Source organism: Pavona decussata, unplaced genomic scaffold (genome assembly GCF_977016875.1).
Source record: "Pavona decussata unplaced genomic scaffold, jaPavDecu1.1 SCAFFOLD_134, whole genome shotgun sequence".
Taxonomy (NCBI): Eukaryota; Metazoa; Cnidaria; class Anthozoa; order Scleractinia; family Agariciidae; genus Pavona; species Pavona decussata.
Window position 1 is genome coordinate 302,696 of NW_028145547.1, and position 22,322 is coordinate 325,017.

Sequence of the window (22,322 nt, forward strand, 5' to 3'; positions counted from 1 at the left end):
TAACGAACCATTCACATTTAATATTAATGTAACGGCTCCACCTGAACCATATGATGATAATTTGATAGAAACGCCTATGATTTGGAAAAAAATCATTGATGCAATTTCTTTAACAAAATTGGTTTGACCTTGGGAAATTATTTGCGCAATTTCTTTAACCGGTTTTAACCAGTTTTTTCCGGTTTTCTAATGGTTTAACAACTTTACCCTTAGATCTTATTATTATGTTTATGTAATGAACACCTTTCCATCCCAAACCTTTATAACGAAACAAAACATAATTAAACAGTTTATCCAAATCCAAACTTTTTTCAATTTTTTGTTTCAGATTATTAATACCAGTTCTATAATATTTAGTTTCCCTATAATCATATCCATGAATATCAAAATGTATTCTATTCTTTTCCTCATGATAAAGGCAAAATCTATGGTAAAAACAAATATCACCATATTTTTTAACAATATCAAACATGACATCATAAATTTCTTTCATATTTAATCCCTTCAAATGTTTATCCAAACATCTCATTTGAATTGCCATTGCTAAAGAAGTTTCTTCCTCGCTATAACGATTTTTATAACTTCCAATAATAGAAATTTTCTCCATATTATATATAAGCGGTTTCTCTTTAAGCCTTTTTGGTTCAACCTTGAAAAATTATTCGTCACAATAAAGCCTCGGTCCATCGTCGCTTCGCTCCTCTTCCCACCTAAACCTCGGCGGAGTTTTTAACGCTTTTCCTCCCCTGCTCGCGCTTCGTAGCTTCGCTTCTCGCGCTGCGCTGCCGAAAAGCTAAACTCATGGCTTCGCCTGAGCCATAAAAACCAAATAAAAGATCAAGCGTAGAAATGACTAATGATTTCATATGATGATTATTTTAAACGCACTTTTGTGGATATTTTAATATAGAATTCCAAAAAGTTTTCTTTTGAAAATGCCTTGAGGATATTTCGACTTGGAAAAATAATTGATTCTATTTTTTTAAAAAATATCAGCGCAAAAAATTAACCATATTTTGGAAAAAAGGCGCTGATCCCCTCATATCCCATACTACTTTCTGGGAAGTAGTGAATTTGGCAGTTTGACTCTTTAAAGGCTTTTATGTGGAGAACAATCGACTTTTTTGGATTACCCACTGGCACACACCAGCTTAACCAAACAGATTATTATTATTATTATTATTATTATTATTATTATTATTATTATTATTATTATTATTATTTTATCGAGTAATTTGTAAATATTCGCACCTCCTCGTCATTAATATACCCGAGTACCCCCGCCCCCATCCCCCACTCCCTTTGAATAAATTCAAGAACTTTGTTAAATTTTGCTAACGGCTCTTATCTATATTCAAACCTGGCTGGTGTGAGAGAAAGTGGAGTACGTGTCATGAGTTTGTGGTGTAAATCATTAGAACGATGGAAAAGACAACCGGTCTACATCGAGATAGTGAGAGGTCTTAAACACTGAGACAACGCGTCTTAACAAAATAATGCAATGCCCTCGTATTTCCTTAAAAGCTATAATTTTCCCTTGATGTAATATTTGATGACTTCTGCCCCTTCTCCTCAGACAAGCAATACTTGACCTGTAGTTTATTCTTGCCGGGGGTGATGCATTATTTGCATACCGTAAAGTGAGGATTATCGTAATTGTTTTAGGTATTAGCTGGCTTGAAAAACAGTTTTTACTTAAGCTTATCATTGAGCTAAAAGTAGTTTTCATCTTAAATGATCTTTTCTTTTCATGAGGGTTTGCAAGTCTCTTTATGGAGGTTAGGGGGAGAATTGGGGATTGGCCGGGGTTGGGGGGAGGGGGTGGAGAAGATGAGAGGAGCTAAACGACTGAAAGATTTTGAAAGAAGTTTTTGGAAAAGCTAACCAAGTGCTTGTTATTCGTTAGATAGTTTCTACTTTATTATCGATGAAAAGGATGCAAATACAATTTCATTTGCTGGAGCGACATTTCTGTACTTAGAAATGGCAGTTAGAATATGAGGGTCGGGAAGTAAAGGGTGGGAATCGGGAAGAGTTGTGATTTCAATTTTTACTTAGCTTTTTGCAGCCCCTGAAGAAGTTTAGTATTGTCTAACCAAAATATTGGGCAATCAAATTATTTTAGCTGTAGGATCAGTCTTGCACTTGATTTTACGGTTTATTTAACATTGCTGACTCTGATCTACCCAAAGATCCGGCTACACTTTGCTGCTGTTTGTACAAGTGGTCCCTGCACTATTCAAGAATTACCTTACGTGATTCTTGTCCGACATGAAAAGTATTAAACACTTTTCGTGACAAGACATCCTTTTTTATTGCCTAAGAAGGTCAAAGGTTTAAATAAAGCAGTCCATACTCTCTGTAACACCTTACCAAATGTAAACAATTCTATTTCTTTCTTCACAGCGATTTTCTTCTGTCCCCAAAGTGCTAGCCACCGTACGTCACGCTGGCAGCACCAGACCACAGGACGCCATGAACTTGTGGATAGAAGAATTACGAGAAGATCATTTCCGAATCTGTATCCGAGAAGTGAAAACTTTTGACGGAAAACATCAGAATCTGCAAGTGGTAAGTTTTTCATTTATGCTAACGCACACGTGCACGTGACGCCTTCCTCAAACCGCACGTGACCTCTATATACACACTTACATATTCCCAGGTTTACGCAAATTTTAATTCGATGTTTGAGCTAAATTTATCATATCCTTCAGGGGAAAACGGTAGAGATTTTGTTCAAATACCCTTGAGTTTACACCCGTTTCTTTTCAGTCACGAGACAGTCGTATGACAGATAGAAAACATTGGAATGTAGCCAAGGCTACAAAACAGTGAAAGTTGCGGATCTGTGACGGAGATCTGGATCAGAATAAAATCTTCAATGAATTTAAAAATGTACTGAAAACTGCGGCGAAGGAAAGATAAACGCAAGAGGAATAGAATCCAACTTGCTTTTTTAATAAGTGGATTGATTCACAGAACTGTAAAGAATCTGAAAAGAATTGTTGCTGGAGGTATTGATTAGTGCTGTGGAGTTCAAAATATAGGGAAGATCCACTGCTGACGATGATTGAGGTGTCATCAAGTTGAGATGAAAGACCATTTTACCATTAGTCTGTTTAGTTAACATTAAAAAGAATTCTCCTTCGCTTTCCTTTGTTCTTTCATCCATTTTTGGTAAAAAATGACAGAAGTACTTCAAACTAAACTGTCAGGTCAAAAGGGGGGCATTAGATAGATTTTTTTCCGTGTTTGTTATCTTTAGCAAGAGATTATCAGCACCTTGTAACTAAGCGAATATTTTTTATTTTCTCTTTCAGGACTGGTTGGCGTTTTCACAGAGAATTGCTCAGTTGACTTTCCAAGGAAAACTTCAGTTTGAAAATGGTGGGGCTCCCTTAGAACAAGACAACTTCGCCTTCTGCAAGGTAATGATCACTTGTTTTTGTTTTGTATTTGTTTTTACGAACTTTTGATAAAGATAAAAAAGCAAATCAGAGCAGGAAATGAATAAAGAAATAGTTTCTCCCTCAACCAACTACCCAGCATAAAGATTCGATTTAGCTCTCGGGCGCTGTTGTTATTTGGAGATATCAAAAGAGCGAGCTGATAACAGGATGGGGCGCTTATTTCTGTTATGATCTCACATGTGGGAATGCCTGGACTGTAAACTGTAAAAGTACCATGAACGTTCCAAAAAAACTAAAGTATGACCTGTACAAGTAAAGCAAATCTCATTTTAATCAGCTTCGCTCCTGTATTTTTCTTTGTGACAGGTGCTTAATTTTACCGAGAAATTTTATGCACCTCCTGTTGTCATGGTAACAGTCAATCACCTATACGATAGCAAGAACGTGTATTCTGTTAAGCCAGAAAACAATGTCCTTAACACCTGGATTGAGGTAAGTTACAATCATTCCTAATAAGTAGATTTTTCGGTCTATTTGGTGCAAAAATAAAAACCCTTCAGAATTAACGACAGTCACATGAATTTAAAACCTTTAAATTACATGTTAAACCCGGCAGTGTTCCATCATAGCTATTCACCTCGAGACCTTCCATTAGTTTCATGAAAAACACAAGCTATTCTCCTCGAGACCTTCCAAGTTTCATGTAAAACAATTGTCTTCAACCTTGAAACCTTGCAGCAAGTTACTGCTTAGTGCATTGATCGCCATTTTACTTTTTTGAGTTGACTTCTGCTCTCATCACAGGAAACAACAATTTCTTATGTTCGCGTCTGCATAAAAGACTTGGCAGGAATGGAGAGCCAACATGATCCAGTCACAGTTGATTACGCAGTTATTGGAGGTAAATGGCAATATTGTATGACAGTTTTACTTTCTGATATTCTTTGAAGTCACCACGAGCTAAATGAGAACGCTTTCAATAAATGAAAAAAGCACATGTATGTATTACTTCATGTAAAAATGAAAATAACATATTGGAAATAACTTACTTTTAGAAATTCTGATTTTATTAATCCAGTCCTGTTACGAAACTTAACGAACGGACAAAAATGTCGTTTGTGACATAAGGTCAGCCAGAACTTTCGGAAAGCCAACAGCAGCTCAGCTGGTAGATTTAGGGGATTTGGATCTGTTCGCTAAAATTTTGAGCCTGAGAATCTGATAAAATTAAACGGCGTTTATAATAATAATGTTGTAAAACAGAAAACAGCATCCGAAGTTTTTTTTGTTTGTTTGTTTAAAATTCCTTTATTGGGTGAGACAGTTGAGATGGATAAAATTTGAAAGTTCTTTGTATGCTGAAAATGACCCGGCTTTAGGTGAGGGGCCACAATCGCTTGGCCTCTAAGAAAACAACCACTAATCTATTCTAAAGTCTCGTTACATAACAGCGATTTAACAATTCATTTTAATATTGTTTCTTTCGTTTACTTATTCCTTATAAACCCTCTAAAGTTAGAGTACTTAATTGAGAAAAACAAAACATAAAATTCTTTGTATTTCATGTTACAGAATTTGATCCGTGCATTAATGTCTCCTGTAAGTACTTCGCCGTTTGTAAGGCATTTGGTCCCAGGGACGCACGCTGCATATGCGTGGATAATTGTCCGTCGTATGAAGAGCCTGTGTGTTCCTCTAATGGTACCACATATGACAACGTGTGTGTGTTCCAGCGAGAAATGTGCCATCTGAGAGCAAACTTCACTGTCTATCACCCGGGTGATTGTACAGGTAATGTCACTGATTTCACTTCTTTTCCACAGCTGCAGATAAATTTTGAACAAACGTAAAGTGGACATTGACAGTTACACGAGATTCAAACAACACGGCAGTAACACCACAACACATCATCTACAGTGTCCACGTCTGATAACAGTAGTCCCATTATAGGATTGAATTGACTCAGTGTTGTTGACTTTTTTGCAGGATTCCCTTCTCAAAAGGGCCGCCATCGCCTCCACCACAATCCAGTTTGGGCTGAAGCAGTTTGTGAACAAGTTCCACTGGCTCCTTACGTCTTTTATCCTGACAAACCGGTTCAAATACAGGTTTCTGTCAATCACGTGAACTTCTCAGATCCCGCATATGTCCACGAAGCAGTTGTTGCTTGGGTTGAAGAAATCATGGAAAACAATTTTACAGTTTGTGTTACACAGGCTGGGAGAAACGAGAAGAGAAATGGAGAAACGTTTGCAACTGTTGACTGGCTTGCCTACCAAGGGGCCCCTGACGGGGGAGTATCTGGTGAAATGGACATGCCGACTTGGTGGACTGGAACGAGCTGTCGCACTGTGTCACTTCCCTCGGTAAGAAGCAAATTGTTATTGTTTTTGTTTTTTTTGAAACTGAGTTTCAAATTTTTGATCTGGTCCGGTGGTTAGAACACAAACCCTCGCACCAGCTTAGTCAGTATACTGGAAGGTATCTTGAACTAGACATAACGGGGAAAAAGTGCGGTCAATTAAATAATATCTCTACCAAAAAAATCATAGAATTTCAAGATTTGAGTTTTAGTTAGGCAGAAGAAATTTTTATTTACCGCTTTTATCTACATATAAACACTCATATTACCGTTGAAAATTGGGCCTTTTTTGTTGTCCTTGATTACAGAGCAAGTTTAAGTCGACGCCCACAGTTCTAGTGTCAGCGGAGCATGAAAGGCGTGGTGTGAAGCACGATGCATCTTCTGTGTGGTTAGAAGATATCACGAGAACTTCTTTTAAGATCTGTGTCAGAGAATTACAGAACTTTGATGGCGCTCACCAAAGTATTCATGTTGTAAGTGGTTTTAGTTGTTACTGTCCTTATGATTTCCTCAAGTTCAAACTTCGCGCCAAAACTCAACCGAAGCTCGTATGAAAAACTGCATCCGATTTATACCTCTTTGTCAGACGGTAAGGAAAAAGACTGGATGAAAGGAAAACAATTGTTCTTGGGGTTTTTCTTGAAGCATGCTCTTAATGTTTTCGATCCGTCTATTTTATTTTATCACAAACGGAAATATGGTGCTTTCGATTTATACAGTTTTACACTGTGTATTCTTATAGGAAGATCACCATAGTTACTTCTTCTCTCTTAAACATTAACCTCTTGGACGGTTGACAAGTGACAACGTGATAACAAACAATGGCTTCTTTGCAGGATTGGATAGCCTTTGAAGAGCTTCATCGACCTCTGTTTAGAGAGCATGGGGCTATATACTTCTCCAATTCAAACAAGCCATCCCGACATTTCAACAATGCTTTTTGTGAGGTAGGTAGGCCAGTATTGCACTTACGTTTACAACCTCTGACGGTCTTTAAACGGTTACAACTCCTTTTATAGATGACCACCGGCACGTCTGATCGCGAACATATGCACTTATACATTCACGCTTGTAGTCGTGCCTACATTTGCGCATGCACCCTAACCCACTCACACAAACAAACTTACGTATGTTCACACTCGCTTTTTCGTTCATTTTTTTATTTGCTCTTTTACTCACTTTCTATCAGATGCACTCCTGAAACTTTTAAGTTAATCAACCCTTCATCTCTCCTTTCCTTTTTTTGTCTCTCCCTTGTTATCTTTCTTCCCTGTTCTTTCATTTTTTCTTCCCTTCCTTTTGTTGTTTTATTCTCTAGTTCATAATTGCTTGGTTGATTTTTTTAATTGTTTATTTTATTCTTTGTTTGAAAATATTCTAAACTTACAAAAGGTTTGTTTTACCATCATGCACAAACAGTGAAATTTTTTCACCTTTAGGATGTCGTGTTTAAGAAGCATTACAATGACTCTCCCGAAGTGTTGGTGTCAGCAAACCATTCAACAAGTGGAGGAAACCTTAACCCTTTGTACAACTCTATTTCAGCTTGGGCTGAGGTAAGACAACAACAGCATTTGTAAGTTAATCTTAGCTTCATTAGTGTTTTGCAATACACCGTAAGAGATGTGGGCATATAGTGTAGAGTGATCGTTAAGAGCTCGTTAGGCGAGATTCTTGGTTTGAGAATTGGTCCTAGCTTGCTTTCTCCTTTTGAACGGCTGAGGGTATTATAGAGGCGAGAACTGAGGCCTTGCGATAAACTGGCTTCTTATCTAGGGAAGTATAGTTACACTTTAGACACTTTATGCCAACAAAACGGGAGCTCATCTACAACTTGATGGGCAACTTCAGGAACAGACCTACTCTTAAGTTGTCTCTATGGTTGCATGCTACTAATTTCTAACACATTTTATTTTTTTTTTATCTTTGCAGTACATAAACAAGACGGGCTTTAGAGCTTGCGTGAAGGAACTATTTGTGCAACAACACGACCCTCTGTCAGTGTCTTACGCAGTTTTCCCAGGTAGGCTCTGAGCCATAGCTAATTATAAATAGCGCTGCAATTCTTGGTCTAACTACAAATCGATTCGCCAGAGAATGTTATTAGATATATCAGATTTGATCTGCTTCTGTATAAAAAATTTCCCCAATTAAGTCTAATTTTTCTTCTCATGCAAAAGTTGTCTCTTGAAAACAGGAAATTTTATTTTAGCCGGGACAAATATTATTCTCATACGGAAAAGGTACTGCTTAGGAGGAAAGCCAAATTATGGGTTGTTTCATAACCTTAAAAGAATGTTAGCTTTTGTTTTCTCTTTTTCGTCAAATAACTTTTTTGTAGCATTGGTCTCTCCTTTAACATTACGGTAACAGCAACAGCTTCGTAAATTAATTTATTACTTTATTTTTCAAAGATGTCTGTGAACCCGGCTGGAGTTTCTACAATGGCTCCTGTTACTTCACCAGCGAAACATGCGAGACTTGGTCCAATGCAAGTATAACCTGCAGAGCAATGGATGCTAATCTAGCTGCTATTGAAAGCCAGGAAGAAAACGTATATATCCAGCACAGGCACAATGGCGACAAGGCGTGGATCGGTTTGAATGACATTGCCACAGAAGGATTATTCAGCTGGGTGGATGGATGTCCTGATAAATTTCGCTACTGGGCTCAAAACCAGCCAAACGACTTTAGAGGGGAGGACTGCGTCCACACCCTGGGGGCAGGGCATGGGTACATGTGGAATGACGTGGATTGCTCTGCCTGTCATCAGTACACATGCAAGAAAGGTAGTCACAAATTAGTTTCTGTCCTACTAGATACATTATCTTCCACTATACTGAGAGAAATGTATATTCTCAAAAGAGATTCTAAAAGAAACAGAGGGATACTATTATTGAATCAGGGGAGATGGGTAGGGAAGGGGGAGGGGAGGGGTAAGGAGGAGGGGGAGAAAGGAGACGCACTTTCTTATAAGCTGATTAGACTGACTCTTTTGTTTTTTCTTTTATGTCATAGTAACAATTAATTTCCTTTGAAAGCCACTTTCAAACATCTTTCTGCTCAGATTATGACGAATGCAGCAGCAATCCATGTTTGAATGGCGGCACCTGTGTGAACGGAAAAAGGAAATTTACTTGCGTCTGCCCTCGGACACACAAAGGAAGTACATGTGAAGGTAAGCATACAACTCAGTTTTCTGATTTCTCTTTCACCCTTTTACGCCTGGGTTATTTTTCTGAGTTTCTGTGTCAAGACTGCCCCACCATCACCACCGGATCACTAATAACTTCAAGAGTATTGAAAGTATGACTTCAAACCCTGGAGGATACCAAGTGCTTCCATTTATTTCTTTTGAGGTCCGTAAACTGGGATACTGACTGCATATGACGTGGATATTACGTCGTTTTACCGCACATACGCAACCTTGGTTCTCGGTTCAGAAAACCATCCGAAATAACTCAAAGTAATGGAAACCGATAAACAAACGTTAAAATTGGTCAAAAATGTAAATGTTGCGAGGATAAACTTAAATTTTTTATTAAAAAGTAAGAAATCCAAAGTTTGAGTCATGGAAATATCAAGTCATTATAAACATATTTTTGCCATCTGAGGAAAAGTTTGGTGCTGGTTTCCTTAATATTAAGGACCGGTTATGAACGTTCAAATCAAGCGCAGGTACTTTGTGCATCGCAGACATTTAATTGTGCTATCAAAAGGAAATCCAACCATAAAAATTCTTTATTATCTAGCCTTATGGAAGCGGATAAAGTTTGGCCGTGCTATATATTTCTGTTATGGGGATGAAAACCATTAATTCTAATTATAAGTTGAAGTTTTAGCGTATCTTTTGCCTTTCAGAGTTTGACGAATGCTCCAGCAATCCCTGTATGAATGGAGGTACTTGTACTGATGGAAACAATAACTACAGATGTGCATGCCCATCACCATTCTATGGAAAACAGTGCCAAGGTAAGAAACCAATTTCGCAGTTGCTGATACATAGTTTAAGTTGGTTCATGATCGTACAGAGTTACCAAAACTTTTTATCGTGTAGTTTATGGTGATAGTTTTTGGCAAATAAATATTATGTGTTGAGACTTTTTTTCCCAAAAAAGTCGCGCTTAAACGTTTAGGAAAGGTAAGTTTTCGTGGCAGGAACTCAGTATCCTCTTCAATGAAGGCTAAATTAAGAATAAAATCAAGGTACGTATTTACGTGGAGCTCAACTAAACGATCTCCGGACCTGTTTAGCCACTTAGATCTATGACCCGCAATGTGTGTCATTTTTACCTGCCTTAGTTTGCCCCATTAAAACTCAAAACAGAGTTTTAGGTGACCATTTTGTACAAATGCAAGTAACATTTATTGAAGTTGATTTTATCACAATCTCAACAGAAACAAACGAGTGTCAGTCCAACCCTTGTCAAAACGGTGGAACATGCGTAGATGGTGTGAACAAATTTACCTGTCTGTGTAGAAGTGCTTACGGAGGAACATTTTGCCAAGGTAAGACCAAATACAATTAGTTGTTTTCCCTGAAGTTTATTCCTTTGTCATTAGTGTATACTCAAAACTCATCCAAATATTAAATTAGTCTTTGACCAATCTTTGCTTAGGTCTAGGTTCCAGACGCCACTCGGGTATCATCTCAGTCAGTTTGAAATTACCCAATTAAAGTGTACCCGGCCCCCAATTCGCTTAAACAGTGCGACTTAAAATTAATAGCTCCTGGAAAAAATGGATTTGGATGAATCTGAGATTTCCTGTGGCTCGACGAAATTTCGAAACTACCCCCTAGAACAGTGCCATTTTGATTCGCTGGCGAGTTTAAGTTTTTTGTTGAATGAGTCTGGCCTCTATTGTGACGTCTACGCAGGAACGGGGGATCTTTCGCATTCAGTAATTTATCTGAAGGAAGAGCACACGTAAAATGAGTTAAAATGAGGTTGGAAGGCCTGCATAATTTATACTTACTACGCAATGAAACAGAACCAAACTTGGTAAACTTACCAATTTTTATGTCTTCTTTCTGGTGATGGGGTTTATTTTTGTCCATGTGATGCAATTTGAACAATGTGTTAACTAGGGCCCAGTCCCTTTATGAAATTTGGAGCGGGCAATTATACGTTTGCTGCGGGTTACCAAAGTGATTTGTAGGTTTCTGCTGCACTGAGCCATCGCTTGTTTTGCATTTTGATCTGAAATGTCATTTCTGTCTTTCGTAGTCTGTGGCACTCTCCTGTTTATCTGTCTCTTATTGATTCTCTTAAGCGACTGTGGTTCTTGTGCTATTTAAGTTGTTTCAAGTAGGTTTAGCTGGGGTCGTTTCAGTCCATGATAATACGACTTCACTTCCGTTGAGATTCATCTAACGATACAATCCGAAACATTCTTTGGGCCGTATAATAAGCTTTATTGTTATATGATGTAATTGCCAGTTGTGCTGTAGGCAGGTTTGCTACTCCTTTGACCTTGGTCAAGACTTTCTTGAAGGTTAATGTTAAGAAGCTAAAAGGAAACCATTTTGTCATTCTCATTGTTTACCCTTTCCAGACACTCTACTAACATGTTACTACTCTCCATTAGTGTGTTTTTGCATAACACCGTTGCTTATCGTTTTGTGGGAAACGTCTGGTCTTGGTTGACATAAAGTCACAAACATGCTTAGAGTACAGTGGGCTGCAAGCCCTGTAGTTTTAGTGCATGTTCTCGAGAAGAGCAAGCTGCCAGAGTCATAAAGCAGATTGAATAAAGATTACCGTTACCTCTACGTTTTTTGAATTAGAACCTTGCGTGCGCAGCGTTTAGTAGAAGGAAGGCTGAAGTCTATTTAAGTCTAGCTCACGGCGCTTTTTTTGTCATGGTTTAGCTCCGCATTATAACTGTGAGGTTTGTGTTGCAGGGGCTTAACTCAATATTCTCTTTCTTCTTGTTTAGGCCAGTTTATTGATTGTGTTTTGAGTTTGCAAAACGATACTTTCCATTCCTTCTTGCATCACATCAGTTGCCTTGAAAGGCTTTATTTCAGACTCGCTGTCGTAAAAAAATTCAAAGATATTCCGGCAGAAATTTTCGAAGGAAGGAATTTACGAAATCATCCTAAGTTGAAATTCTAACAAGCTCGATTTTGTTTGATCCTATAAACTGTCAAAATAATAGAATAAGCAGACTTGAGAAAGGAATGCTAAAGGCAGTCTGAGTGGGAAAAAAAAAAAAAAAAAAAAAAAAGAAAAATTATTTAGACTAAAGTTCGGCCACTGTAAGAATGGAAACCAAACTCGCTGAACTGGTCGGCATTGAACATTCAATGGAGGAAACTGAGGTTGGAACCAAAACATTGTCTCGTAGACCTACCTAATAAAAGTAATTTTTGAACTCAGTCTAAATCGCATTTTATCAACTTCCCCTTAAGAAAAAAGGCGAAAAGAATGCGAAATCAAGGTCACTACGCATATTGGTTGGGAATTTGTGTTTGAAGCTCAAGTGCTTTGTTCGACGTCTACAAAACTCTGACAGTTCCAAAATAACTTCCTACTCAGAAACAATATGTGTAGTTTTATCGGCATTTTCTTTCCTTGTTTCGATCGAGAAGGAAGTCGAGGAACGCGAGCGGCGACGTCTCTCCCTCCCAATCCCTCCTCGTTTTTACCGTAAATTTGAATAAGTTATTTGAATTTTAACTCTTACGTATGATCTGAGGAAAAAGGATGACTGCTTGTAGTCTGCATTGATTATTACCGGCTAGACATGACGTACACAAATCTCGTTTGAAAATTGCTGTAATATTAACATTTGTTCACCAACAAAAAAACAACAACAAAAAAAAAAAAACTCAACGAAACTTATGTCCTTAAAAAAAGGAGCCAATCAAGTCAGAACTCTCCGAAATAGAAAATGGCACGCTTTTGAGTCTATGTTCGCAGGAAGGCCATACTTTTTGTTCGAGGCAGGTGATGCCTTAGGTTATCATTCAGTTCTCATTAATCGGCAATAACCAATAGCATCAACAGTACCGTAACGTAGCCTAACTATTTTAGGATAAAAAAAATTGTTTAAAATAAATAAATAAGTATTATCATCAGAGCCTAGGGTATTTAAAACTTTTACCATTTAATTTACATTTTTTTATTTCATAGCTCCCGCAGCGGCATCATGCAAGAGCCACTATTCAGCTGGGCGACGCTCAACTGGATTGTATTACATAAACATCGGAGGATCTTCTTTCCAAGTGAGTACAGTATTTGCATTGATCTTGTAACGGAACGCATCTTCACGAAACGATCATCACTTGTTGCAGACAGTAGATTGGTCAAAGGAATTAATCTACATTTTTAATGGTTATTATAATTCTCGATAACCGCCGTCCAGAACGATCATCTTTAGGGACGGCGTCTCATTTTGTTACTACTGTTTCTTTATTACCTCTGCAAAACGTGTGGTTACCGCAAATTTTCTGTTTGGATTCCAATACGGCCGCCCCTTGCTAAGATCTGCTTTTCCCGTGCAGTCTTGAATCCTGCAAAAATATCATTGTATAAGGAGGCACCATCCTTTACATCTGCAAACAGGTTTCAAGCTTCGTTTCTGAGGATACCATGGAGCGAAAACGCTTTTCTGCAACGATTCTTTTTCTGGACCTTGAAAAATAACAACAACTCTGCATACTACACACGGGGTGCTTTTAATTGTCAGCTACAAGACGCTTACGCTTGTTAAATGAATGGGCCCATTTTTTTTTTTTGTCTTTTTTATTTCACTTCCAATGAAGAGTTACAGAGAAACAGTTACAAACATAAATACAAGCTAAGAAAATACAATACAATACAATACAATACAATACAATACAATACAATACTTAGCTTTAAAAAAATGACAGAAAAAAAAAAGATGTTTGATTACAATTTACAATACCCAAGTTGCAGCTTACGTTTAATAGGCAAAAAGGTAGCTTTTTGCTCTATGGCATTTAAAGATTGATTTGTAATTTTGAATTGGGTTTTTCCATGTCAAGTTTGCTCCTCAGAACACCAAGGAAGGTATCAAAGAAATAAGGGTCTTCTTCTCTCGAGTCAATGTAAATGTAATCTTTTGCAATTATTAAACTGAGGTTCAGGCCAAGTTGCAGCGCGATATTGTTAGTGCGGAAGCCATAGATAATATTTTCTTCGTTGAGCTCGTTCATTTTTTGTATTCCACCAATTTGCAAATTCCGTCCAAAAGCTTTTGACAAATGAACAAGATATAAATAAGTGTGTTAGTGTTTGTTTGTGTTCGCAAAGATGGCATTTATCCTTCTCTTTAGTTTTATCTCTAAATAAGGTTGCGTTAGTTGGCAAAATATGGTGCTGAAAGATGGCGAGTTTAATATCTTTAGTGACATTAAACGGTATATTGTAGTTCGTTTGAATTGCGTTGTCAAAGTAAAAAGCTTACTACATGCCCATGAGTGCGAAATTGTGATGCTCTCTGAGGAGGCTTTCCCATTCGAGTAAGTTAGTCTGATCCAGTTAACTATTTTTGAATGGAACTGTTAAAATTTATTTCGTATTGTTAGCCCTATTTGAAAAATGACCAGTTTCGTACAATTCGTCCACATCTTACGCGTTGTAATGGTAAAAAAAATATACATGTATGTTCTAGTTCATAGGTAAATTGTTTTGTTGCGCTGAACTGCTACATTGTAATTTTTAAAGTTGTGAAATTTGATAGTTTAAATATAACGGCTGTTGTGTTTTGTCCAAATTTGACTCCATTCCATTCTAAATTTATGGTGAGGCGATCGGGGATCATTTGCGGTCCAATTTGGGGATCATATCCGGTCCGGAGATCATTTGCGGCCCGGGATCACTTGCGGGCCTGTACAGAGGTCGATAAAACCGGGCGGCAGATATCAAATCAGATGACTGTTACCGTCCTGATAACCACTATTTGTACCTCTAGACGTGTTTCATCCAAATAGAGCGCGCGGAAATTCGGCATCACCTGTCTCACTCCCCCATTTCTCGCTCGCTTCAAACCTTTCGTTCGCACCATCGCAAAAAATTGCAACTGTATTCCTATCGACTTATGAACTGTGGTTTGCCAATTGCTTTGACATAAGTGGTCTTTTGTTTCAGCAACCATGTCTAATACTTAGCATACCATTTTATTTCTGAAATTGATATCCCTTTTTTAACTCGTGAATGCACGCATGTGCAATGAACGAGTTATAGCGATTGTGGGGTTTTCACTTGGTTGGTGGGCAATCTCGTTCCCAGAGGCTGCTTTCTTTTTGGTCAGCACGAAGGAAACAAGACCTCTGAGCTAATCAATGTCAAAATCCAGCAAATAGAAATCTGATTGGCTAATATATTTTACCGGAAGTGCCTTTGAATTGGAGGTTTCAAAACAGGAAATAAAATAGACTATCAAAGACATCTGAAAGTGGGCAAGGCAAAAGCCGCCATAGAATCGAAATGCAACCAAATTTCCATTGACTTTTTTTTGCCAGTAAGACAACACAACAAAGATAACAAGTGTAAATCACGACTAAACGGAAAAGGCGCAAAAACCTTTGCGATATGTTGCAGCGTTTGACAAAGCTGAATGACAATATGACACTTGCGTCGAAGCTCACGTCGAGGTTACGATAGACTTGACATTTTTCGGAAAAAACTCCTCTAATTATCGACTCTGAAATGTGGTTCATAATCAATGCCAGCCGTTTAGAATCGTTCTTGACATTGTCTAAAGCGGATAAGAGTTTGACAGCCTTTCTCGTGCTGTTGAAGGAACTGAAAGAGCAGAAAGAAGCAAACTTGTAATCCATTCGCACCGCGGAGTTATTTGCGAGTTTATCTGACTGGAGCAGAATTTACTCAAGATTACTTCTTTGAACTGGAACAGATATTCTGTCTGCAGCTTGGCAGAAACATAATTGAAGGTTGAACAAGAAACACAAACAGCCTAAGTATGTGACTGCTGGGTTAAGATTATCCAAGAATGCGTTGCCCAAAAAGTGGTTCAGAAAGCGGTCGGACAGAAAGACAACGCCTGGAATAGCGATCGTTGTCACTCTTTACACCAAGTTCATTTGTGAGCTTTCTAAGTTTGCAGCTTATAGGACTGATAAACCACATCGAGTGCAGGTAAAATATTTTTTTCAGGGTGAATTTCTTAAGCTTACACAGAGTGTGTGAATTGAAAAAAAAAATAGCCGATCTTTCTGATTAGCTTAGATTTTCAAGTTGCTGATTATTTGGATTGAACTTTTACAGAGTTGTGTCTTCTTATTAAATGGTATGGGCGGCCATCACCGCCAAAAATACAAGCAGTGCAAACGATATAGAGTAAACAGAAATGGTTTAATTGTCCTTTGTAAATTGGTTTAGACAATTTAGAGACGATGCAGTTAGAATGCATTTGGACAGGTTGTCTTTGATGGAATGATATAGCCAAACAATAAATGGTTTAGACAATTGCAAAACTGTTCAGCTATCAATGGCATAACGGTACACGAAAGACAGAAATGATCTAGTATGAATGTGAATAATTCAGCTTCCGTTAGTAAAACAGCACAGGCAAAATAGAATTGGACAAAGTAAATGAAAAGTGGTGAAGTAGTCAATGTTAAATTGGCAAAGTCAATTCTCAAACGGTTTAGCGTAATTTGAAATGATTTAGTACAATGCCAAACAGTATAGCTTTCTGTGAAATGGTTTGTGACTTACCATCACAGTAAGCTTTGCTTTTTTTTTGATTCGTTTTATTATTTCAATATGCAAATTTCGTTTTCAAAAATTTCCGGATACGGCCGGAAAATACGCTGGATACGTGTGGACGCAAGCCGTATTCGTAAAAAAAAATTTGCGTTTTCACAAATTTCCGGATACGTGTGGACGACGCCTTAATGTAAAGAAGCACATGTCTTCTCAACTAGCGGATGAAATTCGCCCAGACAGAAGCCGCAGTAAATTTCATTCGGGGTCCAGTGTGAGCGATTCATTCATTTTCATAAGATCGATTCAACAGGAAAATGTAAACTTGCTAATGTATAGCGACAATATTCAGCCAAAATAGCAACCTAATCAAAAAATGAAAGCTTCTTCTGATATGAAACGTGAAAAAAGCCGTCGTTTGAACGTGGAAAGAAATATTACCATGCCGAGAACAGGAAGATTTAGGTCACGTGCTGGGCAACCAAAGTCGTTGACATCAGTATCAAGTTTAATTCAGCAACAACACGATGCGAGGAAAAAAAATTACAGAACACTTTTTTGTCGATTGGCAACCATGCTATAATCGCCTATAATTATGTTCCTTTATTGGTCACTATGCATTTTTCCAGCTTTTACGTGATCCCGTTATCTAAATGTAATTCGAAAAATTAGTTCCACGCAAAATACTAAAAGATTTATCTTTTTGTCTTTTAAGGTGTACTGCTATGGTGGCTGGACTTTAATCTCACGCTTCTCTAATGCTGACAGTGCGAACTGGATGCAGTACAACGCCAGCTGGTGGTACGACCGAACGACATCTTACGGCAGAGTAACCAGTCCTTCAAGCAACTATGACATGATATCACCCGCATTCTGGCTCGTCCGAGGCTATTACATCAGAATAACGCGCAATGACGACAGCTCCCATACATATCTTCTACAGACTGCTTATAGCTGCATTGGTGGGGTGACCTTCAGAAGCTTTATTACCAGCTTCGGAAACTTCAGGAATGGTAACGTCTGGAACAGCAACGGTTGTCGCAGAACCTGTTATTCGTACTTTGGGGGACGTTATTCATATACGGTGGGTTTCAGCCAAGCGTATTGCAGCAGCAATCTTCAAAGCCGTTCTTACCTGTCATTCTGGTGTGACTGGAGTACTGGTGACGGATCTGTGATGATGATTGGCGGAGGAGGTGATTATTGCAAGAGGGCAGATCATGGGATTGGTATCACAGAGGCTGATCAGGCTAAGTTCGGTACAAGTAACTGTGATGGAGACTTTGGTGATAATTGCAACACTCCTTCTAGCTACTCTCTTAATTTGTGGATTAAATAGCTTTGACTTTAGTGAGACCGTGCTTTATTGGCTAGATTGTGCCATTTTTTTTATGAGTAAATGTACCGGCTAGAGCACATAACAAGGAATATTGTAGAATTGACGCTTGTAATTTAAAGTGCATCTAATAAGGCCAAGATGATGCAGTAATCAGTTGGATCTTTATTAATAAAGTTATAATTACCATGAATAGAAAAACTAGAATAAAAAATATTGAACATTCCACAAAATAGATAAAGCCAAACCGGAGTATAAAACATAACGTGTTTAGGTTAAAAGCAAAATGTGTTCCTTCTTGTCAATTTTCATAGTTGTCCTTTACTGAACCACATTCTAGCGGACTCACGAATAGCAATTTTTAAGGTTTTTTTTACAAGAAAAATTTACAATAAATTAAACATAAACTTGGCCAAAGTTTTATTTTTTGCCATGTAATGTAGCTCATGGACACAAGGTAAGCGGTGTCAGGTTATGGGTAGGAAAGGAATATTCATCATCGAAGCGTTGGGTATTCTTTATGACTCTTGTGTTACTGATCCTACACACTGCTCTATAGCCACCGATTTCATTCGGCTATGGGACCACTTTTAAAGCGTCTAAACCTGAAAACCCTTTTGGGTCAATAAAATCTATGTATCGCCTCCGTTACCTCTGAAAAAAACTATCTCGTTTGATGAAATCATTGCGTCGCCATAAATTTTCAAAGTTTGGAATACTCGAATCACTGTCTTGCAATTTGGGATCTGGATGGAAACCTATTGTGGCGTCATTTCAGGAACGCGGACGGAGTTCTTGCTGTTTTAGTCTCAGTGGGACCCATAGTCGTTCCAAGATTTATTTTCGTATTTTTTCGTCCTGTTACAACTTTCAAAACCACACAATGCAATCACAGAAAGGAAATATTATATGGCCATTCAAAAACGGAGATAGCCGCACAAATTTAATCGATCGGCTTTGCCGGAATCCGTACAGTTTTGGACAGTATTAAAAAAAAACTAGGTCAATAGCTGTTGTTTTAGTTTATTTGGTGTTCTTTGAGTCGGAAAACATGGATCCAGTTTTATCTTATGTGGAAGTGAAATAGCGCTTCCTTAGTGTCAGCGTGTTGACTTTGGCTGCCCGATGGCAATGGGCAATGACATGAGCGCTTGCAGGTCACATTCACACTTAAACAAGCTGTTCATATACATGAGCATGGGCATTGTTACGTGCTGGTGACATATCTCACCTTTCGACGAATCAGTTGGGCTAAAGCCGTGGGCATTTGATTGCGATGAGTTTGTGCGGTGCAGTTCATTTGATCATTTAGTGGCATGGTGGCTCAAAGCTTATCCCATTACAACTGTTTCATTCACGTGTGATTTATCCGCCAAACATAAACAAAGCGTAGTGCATCCTCCGCTAAACCATGGGCCTTACAACGCTTAATGCTTTCCAAAAGACCACAAATAAAATGTCTTTTTTTTTTTTCGCCTCTGGTTTACGTTGACCCAGAGAAGCGACAATGTAAGAGACAGCACCCCTCTCGTGGTTTCCTTGGTAACTCACAGCCTAGGCCTTCTACAACCAAGATGCGCATTGTTTTAGCTAATCTTTGCCTTCCCTGTTAAAGAACTAACATGGGCACATGCTCCTCTAAATTCAAGTATTCGATACCTGCCAAGGTCCCCGGCTGACGTCAGGTGTGTGCTTGACTCATTCTCCCTGCTTCCCTGCAATGAAATTAAAGGCGCTCTCCATTTCTTAGAACTGGCTGGCCAGACTGGTCAATTCGTAAACGGAATGTACCAATTGGAAAGCTAAGTTTTATCTTAGCCCTTCAAATTTCTTTAAAATAGCGCGAACCATTTTTGGAGTGATTTTTTTTTCAAGATTTTGCGGCACCATCGTCCCTTCAAAATGATGCATTCGACTTACAGACTAGTCGGTCTGGCCGGGGAGTTCTGACAAATGTAAAGCGCCCTAATAAAATCCAAATTTACAAACTTTCGACGGCCATAGATATGCTAGTGAGGAAAAATGTTACGACGAAAAAGGTTTCGTAGAAATTACCTAAATGTCAAGGCGATTTGCAATGGCGAAAAGTGAGAAACTTTTTTAAAACTTTATTTCCAATGATAGCTGCCATACTGCTGAACAATGTCGAAGATAACTGAGAGGAGAGTACAAGCGATTCTGCTCTATTTATCCTGGAAAGTGAAAAGGAGTTTTGATTCTTATATCAAGCGCTCAAATTCGTTTTTTAAGCGGAAGTTGAAATTGCAATTATCTGCAGAAAAGGCGCGGCGATTCATTAACTTGTCCTGATCATTTAATCGGATTAACTTGCTCGCATCGGTCCTAGGTTTTGTTTTTGGAGGCAAGAAAGTACATATAACTTGCTTGGCATTCGATGCGCCCACTTCAGCAAAATACACAGGTTCATTTTAGTTGACATCTTTTCGGAAGACCAAAATCGCCTCATAATTTTGGCGTTAGTTGTTGAGAAAATCTCCAGTTTTCTTCGGCAAAATGACAGCTCAAAATTTCTTAACACTGGAAAATTAACCGGCCTTTCTTTTTTCGGATGGACAAATACCCCTTTAGAAACGTGAACTGAAAAAATTCACTGGCATTTTCTTAAAGCCATTTCTTCCACCTAAATTTTCAGATAAAGCATCCGAACAGATCAAAAATGGCAGAAAACGATGTGGGAATACAGAAAACAACATTTAAAGTATTTTGCTTAAATGCTCTCTTTGGGTACCTCTGATAATAGAGAGCGATCTCCTTTTGGTAGGCTTTTCGTTTGAAGCCCTCACTAAGTAGGCGTCTGTTAAATTGTAATAGCATCTGCTTCGCATCGTATGCCATTGCATTTTCCACGAGCTGACGAACATCACAAGCCTATTTACCAATTTATTTCAGTGAGATATGTCGTATATAGCATGACAGACATGATTGACGGAAAAGATTTTCAAGTCACTCATAGTAGTTTTGATGTCACGGTCATAGCAATCAAGTATAAAAAGTCATTAACTGGACCAAACTTGAGAGAGGAGACGTCTTTTCTGCGCGCGGCGGTAAAATAAAAGCCGGAAAAGACGTGTACTGTCGCAGGCTATGTGACCATGAGATTGGGCTGGTTTTGATGGGAAGATTGTTTTGACGGTTGAAGTTACCAAAAAACGATAAGCAGCGAAATGAAACAAGACCAGACACTACCAAAAATGCACATTTTGACTGTTGAGTAAATATTAAATTTCTAGTCATTGAATTCTTAACCAAAGAACTCACCAATGTCAGAAAAAACTACCCTCAGGTGACGGCTATAACGTTGCTAATGGCACAGATTTTAACAATCCTACTTTCTTGGCCGTCTTTATTTAGAAATCTCTCACAGTAAAAAATCTTGACGGTCTTATCCGTTCAACGCAGCCCCCCCCCCCCCCCCCCTTCCCCTCCCAGTCTAGATAGGGTTAAAATGAATGAAAATGATTATTTAAATCTAGAAGGCTTACCTTTCCAAGCAGATACCGTAAAATTCCGAAAATAAGCCTCGGGGCTTATATTTTTCAAAGGACCTTTTTGAGAAGCTTATTTTTGGAAGGGGCTTTTATCCAGCGGGGTTTGTTATAGGAGGAAAATTTGCGTTTCAAAATTGCATGGGCTTATAATTGGAGGGAAATTTGTGTCAAAATGTTTGAATGTGTAACTGGCTATGGGTCCCATGCTCAAAGATAACAGGTGAAAAGCGAGAAGCACCAGAGGGAGTTTGGGTTCAGGGTGGCGGGATCGAAATTCCTTGCAAGTACTTTGTCTACAGACCGAAGGCATTCAAGGCGCGAGTGAAGAGCGAACTGCGTAAAAGACAATAAATTTCAACACTTGTTGAATCATTCTTTTGTGACTAAAAAAAAGGCTTACTGATAATGGTGATTATGTGTATTTTCTATAATTAAGGATAATTTCTAAATACAAGCCCGCGGGGGCTTATTATGGGAGGTATTTTTGCGTTTCAGATTTGGGGGGCTTCTATACGGACGGGCTTATGCCCGGAGGGGCTTATTTTCGGAATTTTACGGTAGCCTTATTGAAAAGTGGCCTACTTCGATAAAAAGCTCAGTCGCAAAAATGCAACCCCATCCAGAGGTACATTCCCATAGCTATTACTAGGAAGTATTGCCCAGGCTTTTGACGATAGGTAAAAAGGCAAAGATCTTATAACTTCAACAAATTCCAGCTACACCAAGTTTTGACATTCTTTGTCCATTGTCCGACTAGTCTTACTTGCTGTTCAAAATTGAAATGTTAGCATGCATTTTAGTGAACTGAAATGTAAAGCTATGCAATATCAGAACTTAACTAGCCCAGGATAAGACAATGGGTTTATATTTACGTCGTTTATTTTCCAAATAATGACCAACATTGAATGAAATTGCTTTTTCATAGAGCATTGCAGTTTTGAACGCAACGTGCCGTGAAAGGTCACACTTCAGGAGTACTGCCGCTCCCACCGTATAATAACA

The 22,322-nt window shown here is 38.4% G+C and overlaps 2 protein-coding genes across 2 annotated transcripts in view; both read left to right on the forward strand.

The window, feature by feature from the left end:
- LOC146467565 (uncharacterized) overlaps positions 1 to 18,222 on the forward strand; it is a 148,591-nt gene extending 130,369 nt beyond the window's left edge. Inside the window, exons 3-15 of the mRNA XM_085125492.1 lie at positions 4,215 to 4,311; positions 4,983 to 5,201; positions 5,397 to 5,776; positions 6,081 to 6,248; positions 6,612 to 6,722; positions 7,215 to 7,331; positions 7,708 to 7,798; positions 8,190 to 8,564; positions 8,843 to 8,953; positions 9,637 to 9,747; positions 10,174 to 10,284; positions 12,915 to 13,006; positions 17,191 to 18,222. Of these exons, the coding sequence (XP_084981618.1) occupies positions 4,215 to 4,311; positions 4,983 to 5,201; positions 5,397 to 5,776; positions 6,081 to 6,248; positions 6,612 to 6,722; positions 7,215 to 7,331; positions 7,708 to 7,798; positions 8,190 to 8,564; positions 8,843 to 8,953; positions 9,637 to 9,747; positions 10,174 to 10,284; positions 12,915 to 13,006; positions 17,191 to 17,814 (2,607 nt within the window). The 3' untranslated portion in view covers positions 17,815 to 18,222. The remainder of the gene's footprint in view (positions 1 to 4,214; positions 4,312 to 4,982; positions 5,202 to 5,396; positions 5,777 to 6,080; positions 6,249 to 6,611; positions 6,723 to 7,214; positions 7,332 to 7,707; positions 7,799 to 8,189; positions 8,565 to 8,842; positions 8,954 to 9,636; positions 9,748 to 10,173; positions 10,285 to 12,914; positions 13,007 to 17,190) is intronic.
- On the forward strand, positions 2,440 to 4,163 carry LOC146467569 (uncharacterized). The gene is made up of 4 exons (XM_085125620.1): positions 2,440 to 2,571; positions 3,321 to 3,428; positions 3,777 to 3,902; positions 4,149 to 4,163. The coding sequence occupies exons 1-4, from the start codon at positions 2,476 to 2,478 to the stop codon at positions 4,161 to 4,163; spliced, it is 345 nt and encodes a 114-aa protein (XP_084981746.1). The 5' UTR covers positions 2,440 to 2,475.
- Positions 18,223 to 22,322: the final 4,100 nt, after the last annotated feature.

Bases quoted from the DNA above. Each gene is read 5' to 3' on its own strand.
- LOC146467569 (XM_085125620.1), top strand. From the start codon at position 2,476: ATGAACTTGTGGATAGAAGAATTACGAGAAGATCATTTCCGAATCTGT. The intron at 2,572-3,320 runs GTAAGTTTTTCA...TTTCTCTTTCAG, and splicing joins AACATCAGAATCTGCAAGTG to GACTGGTTGGCGTTTTCACA. The intron at 3,429-3,776 runs GTAATGATCACT...TCTTTGTGACAG, and splicing joins ACAACTTCGCCTTCTGCAAG to GTGCTTAATTTTACCGAGAA.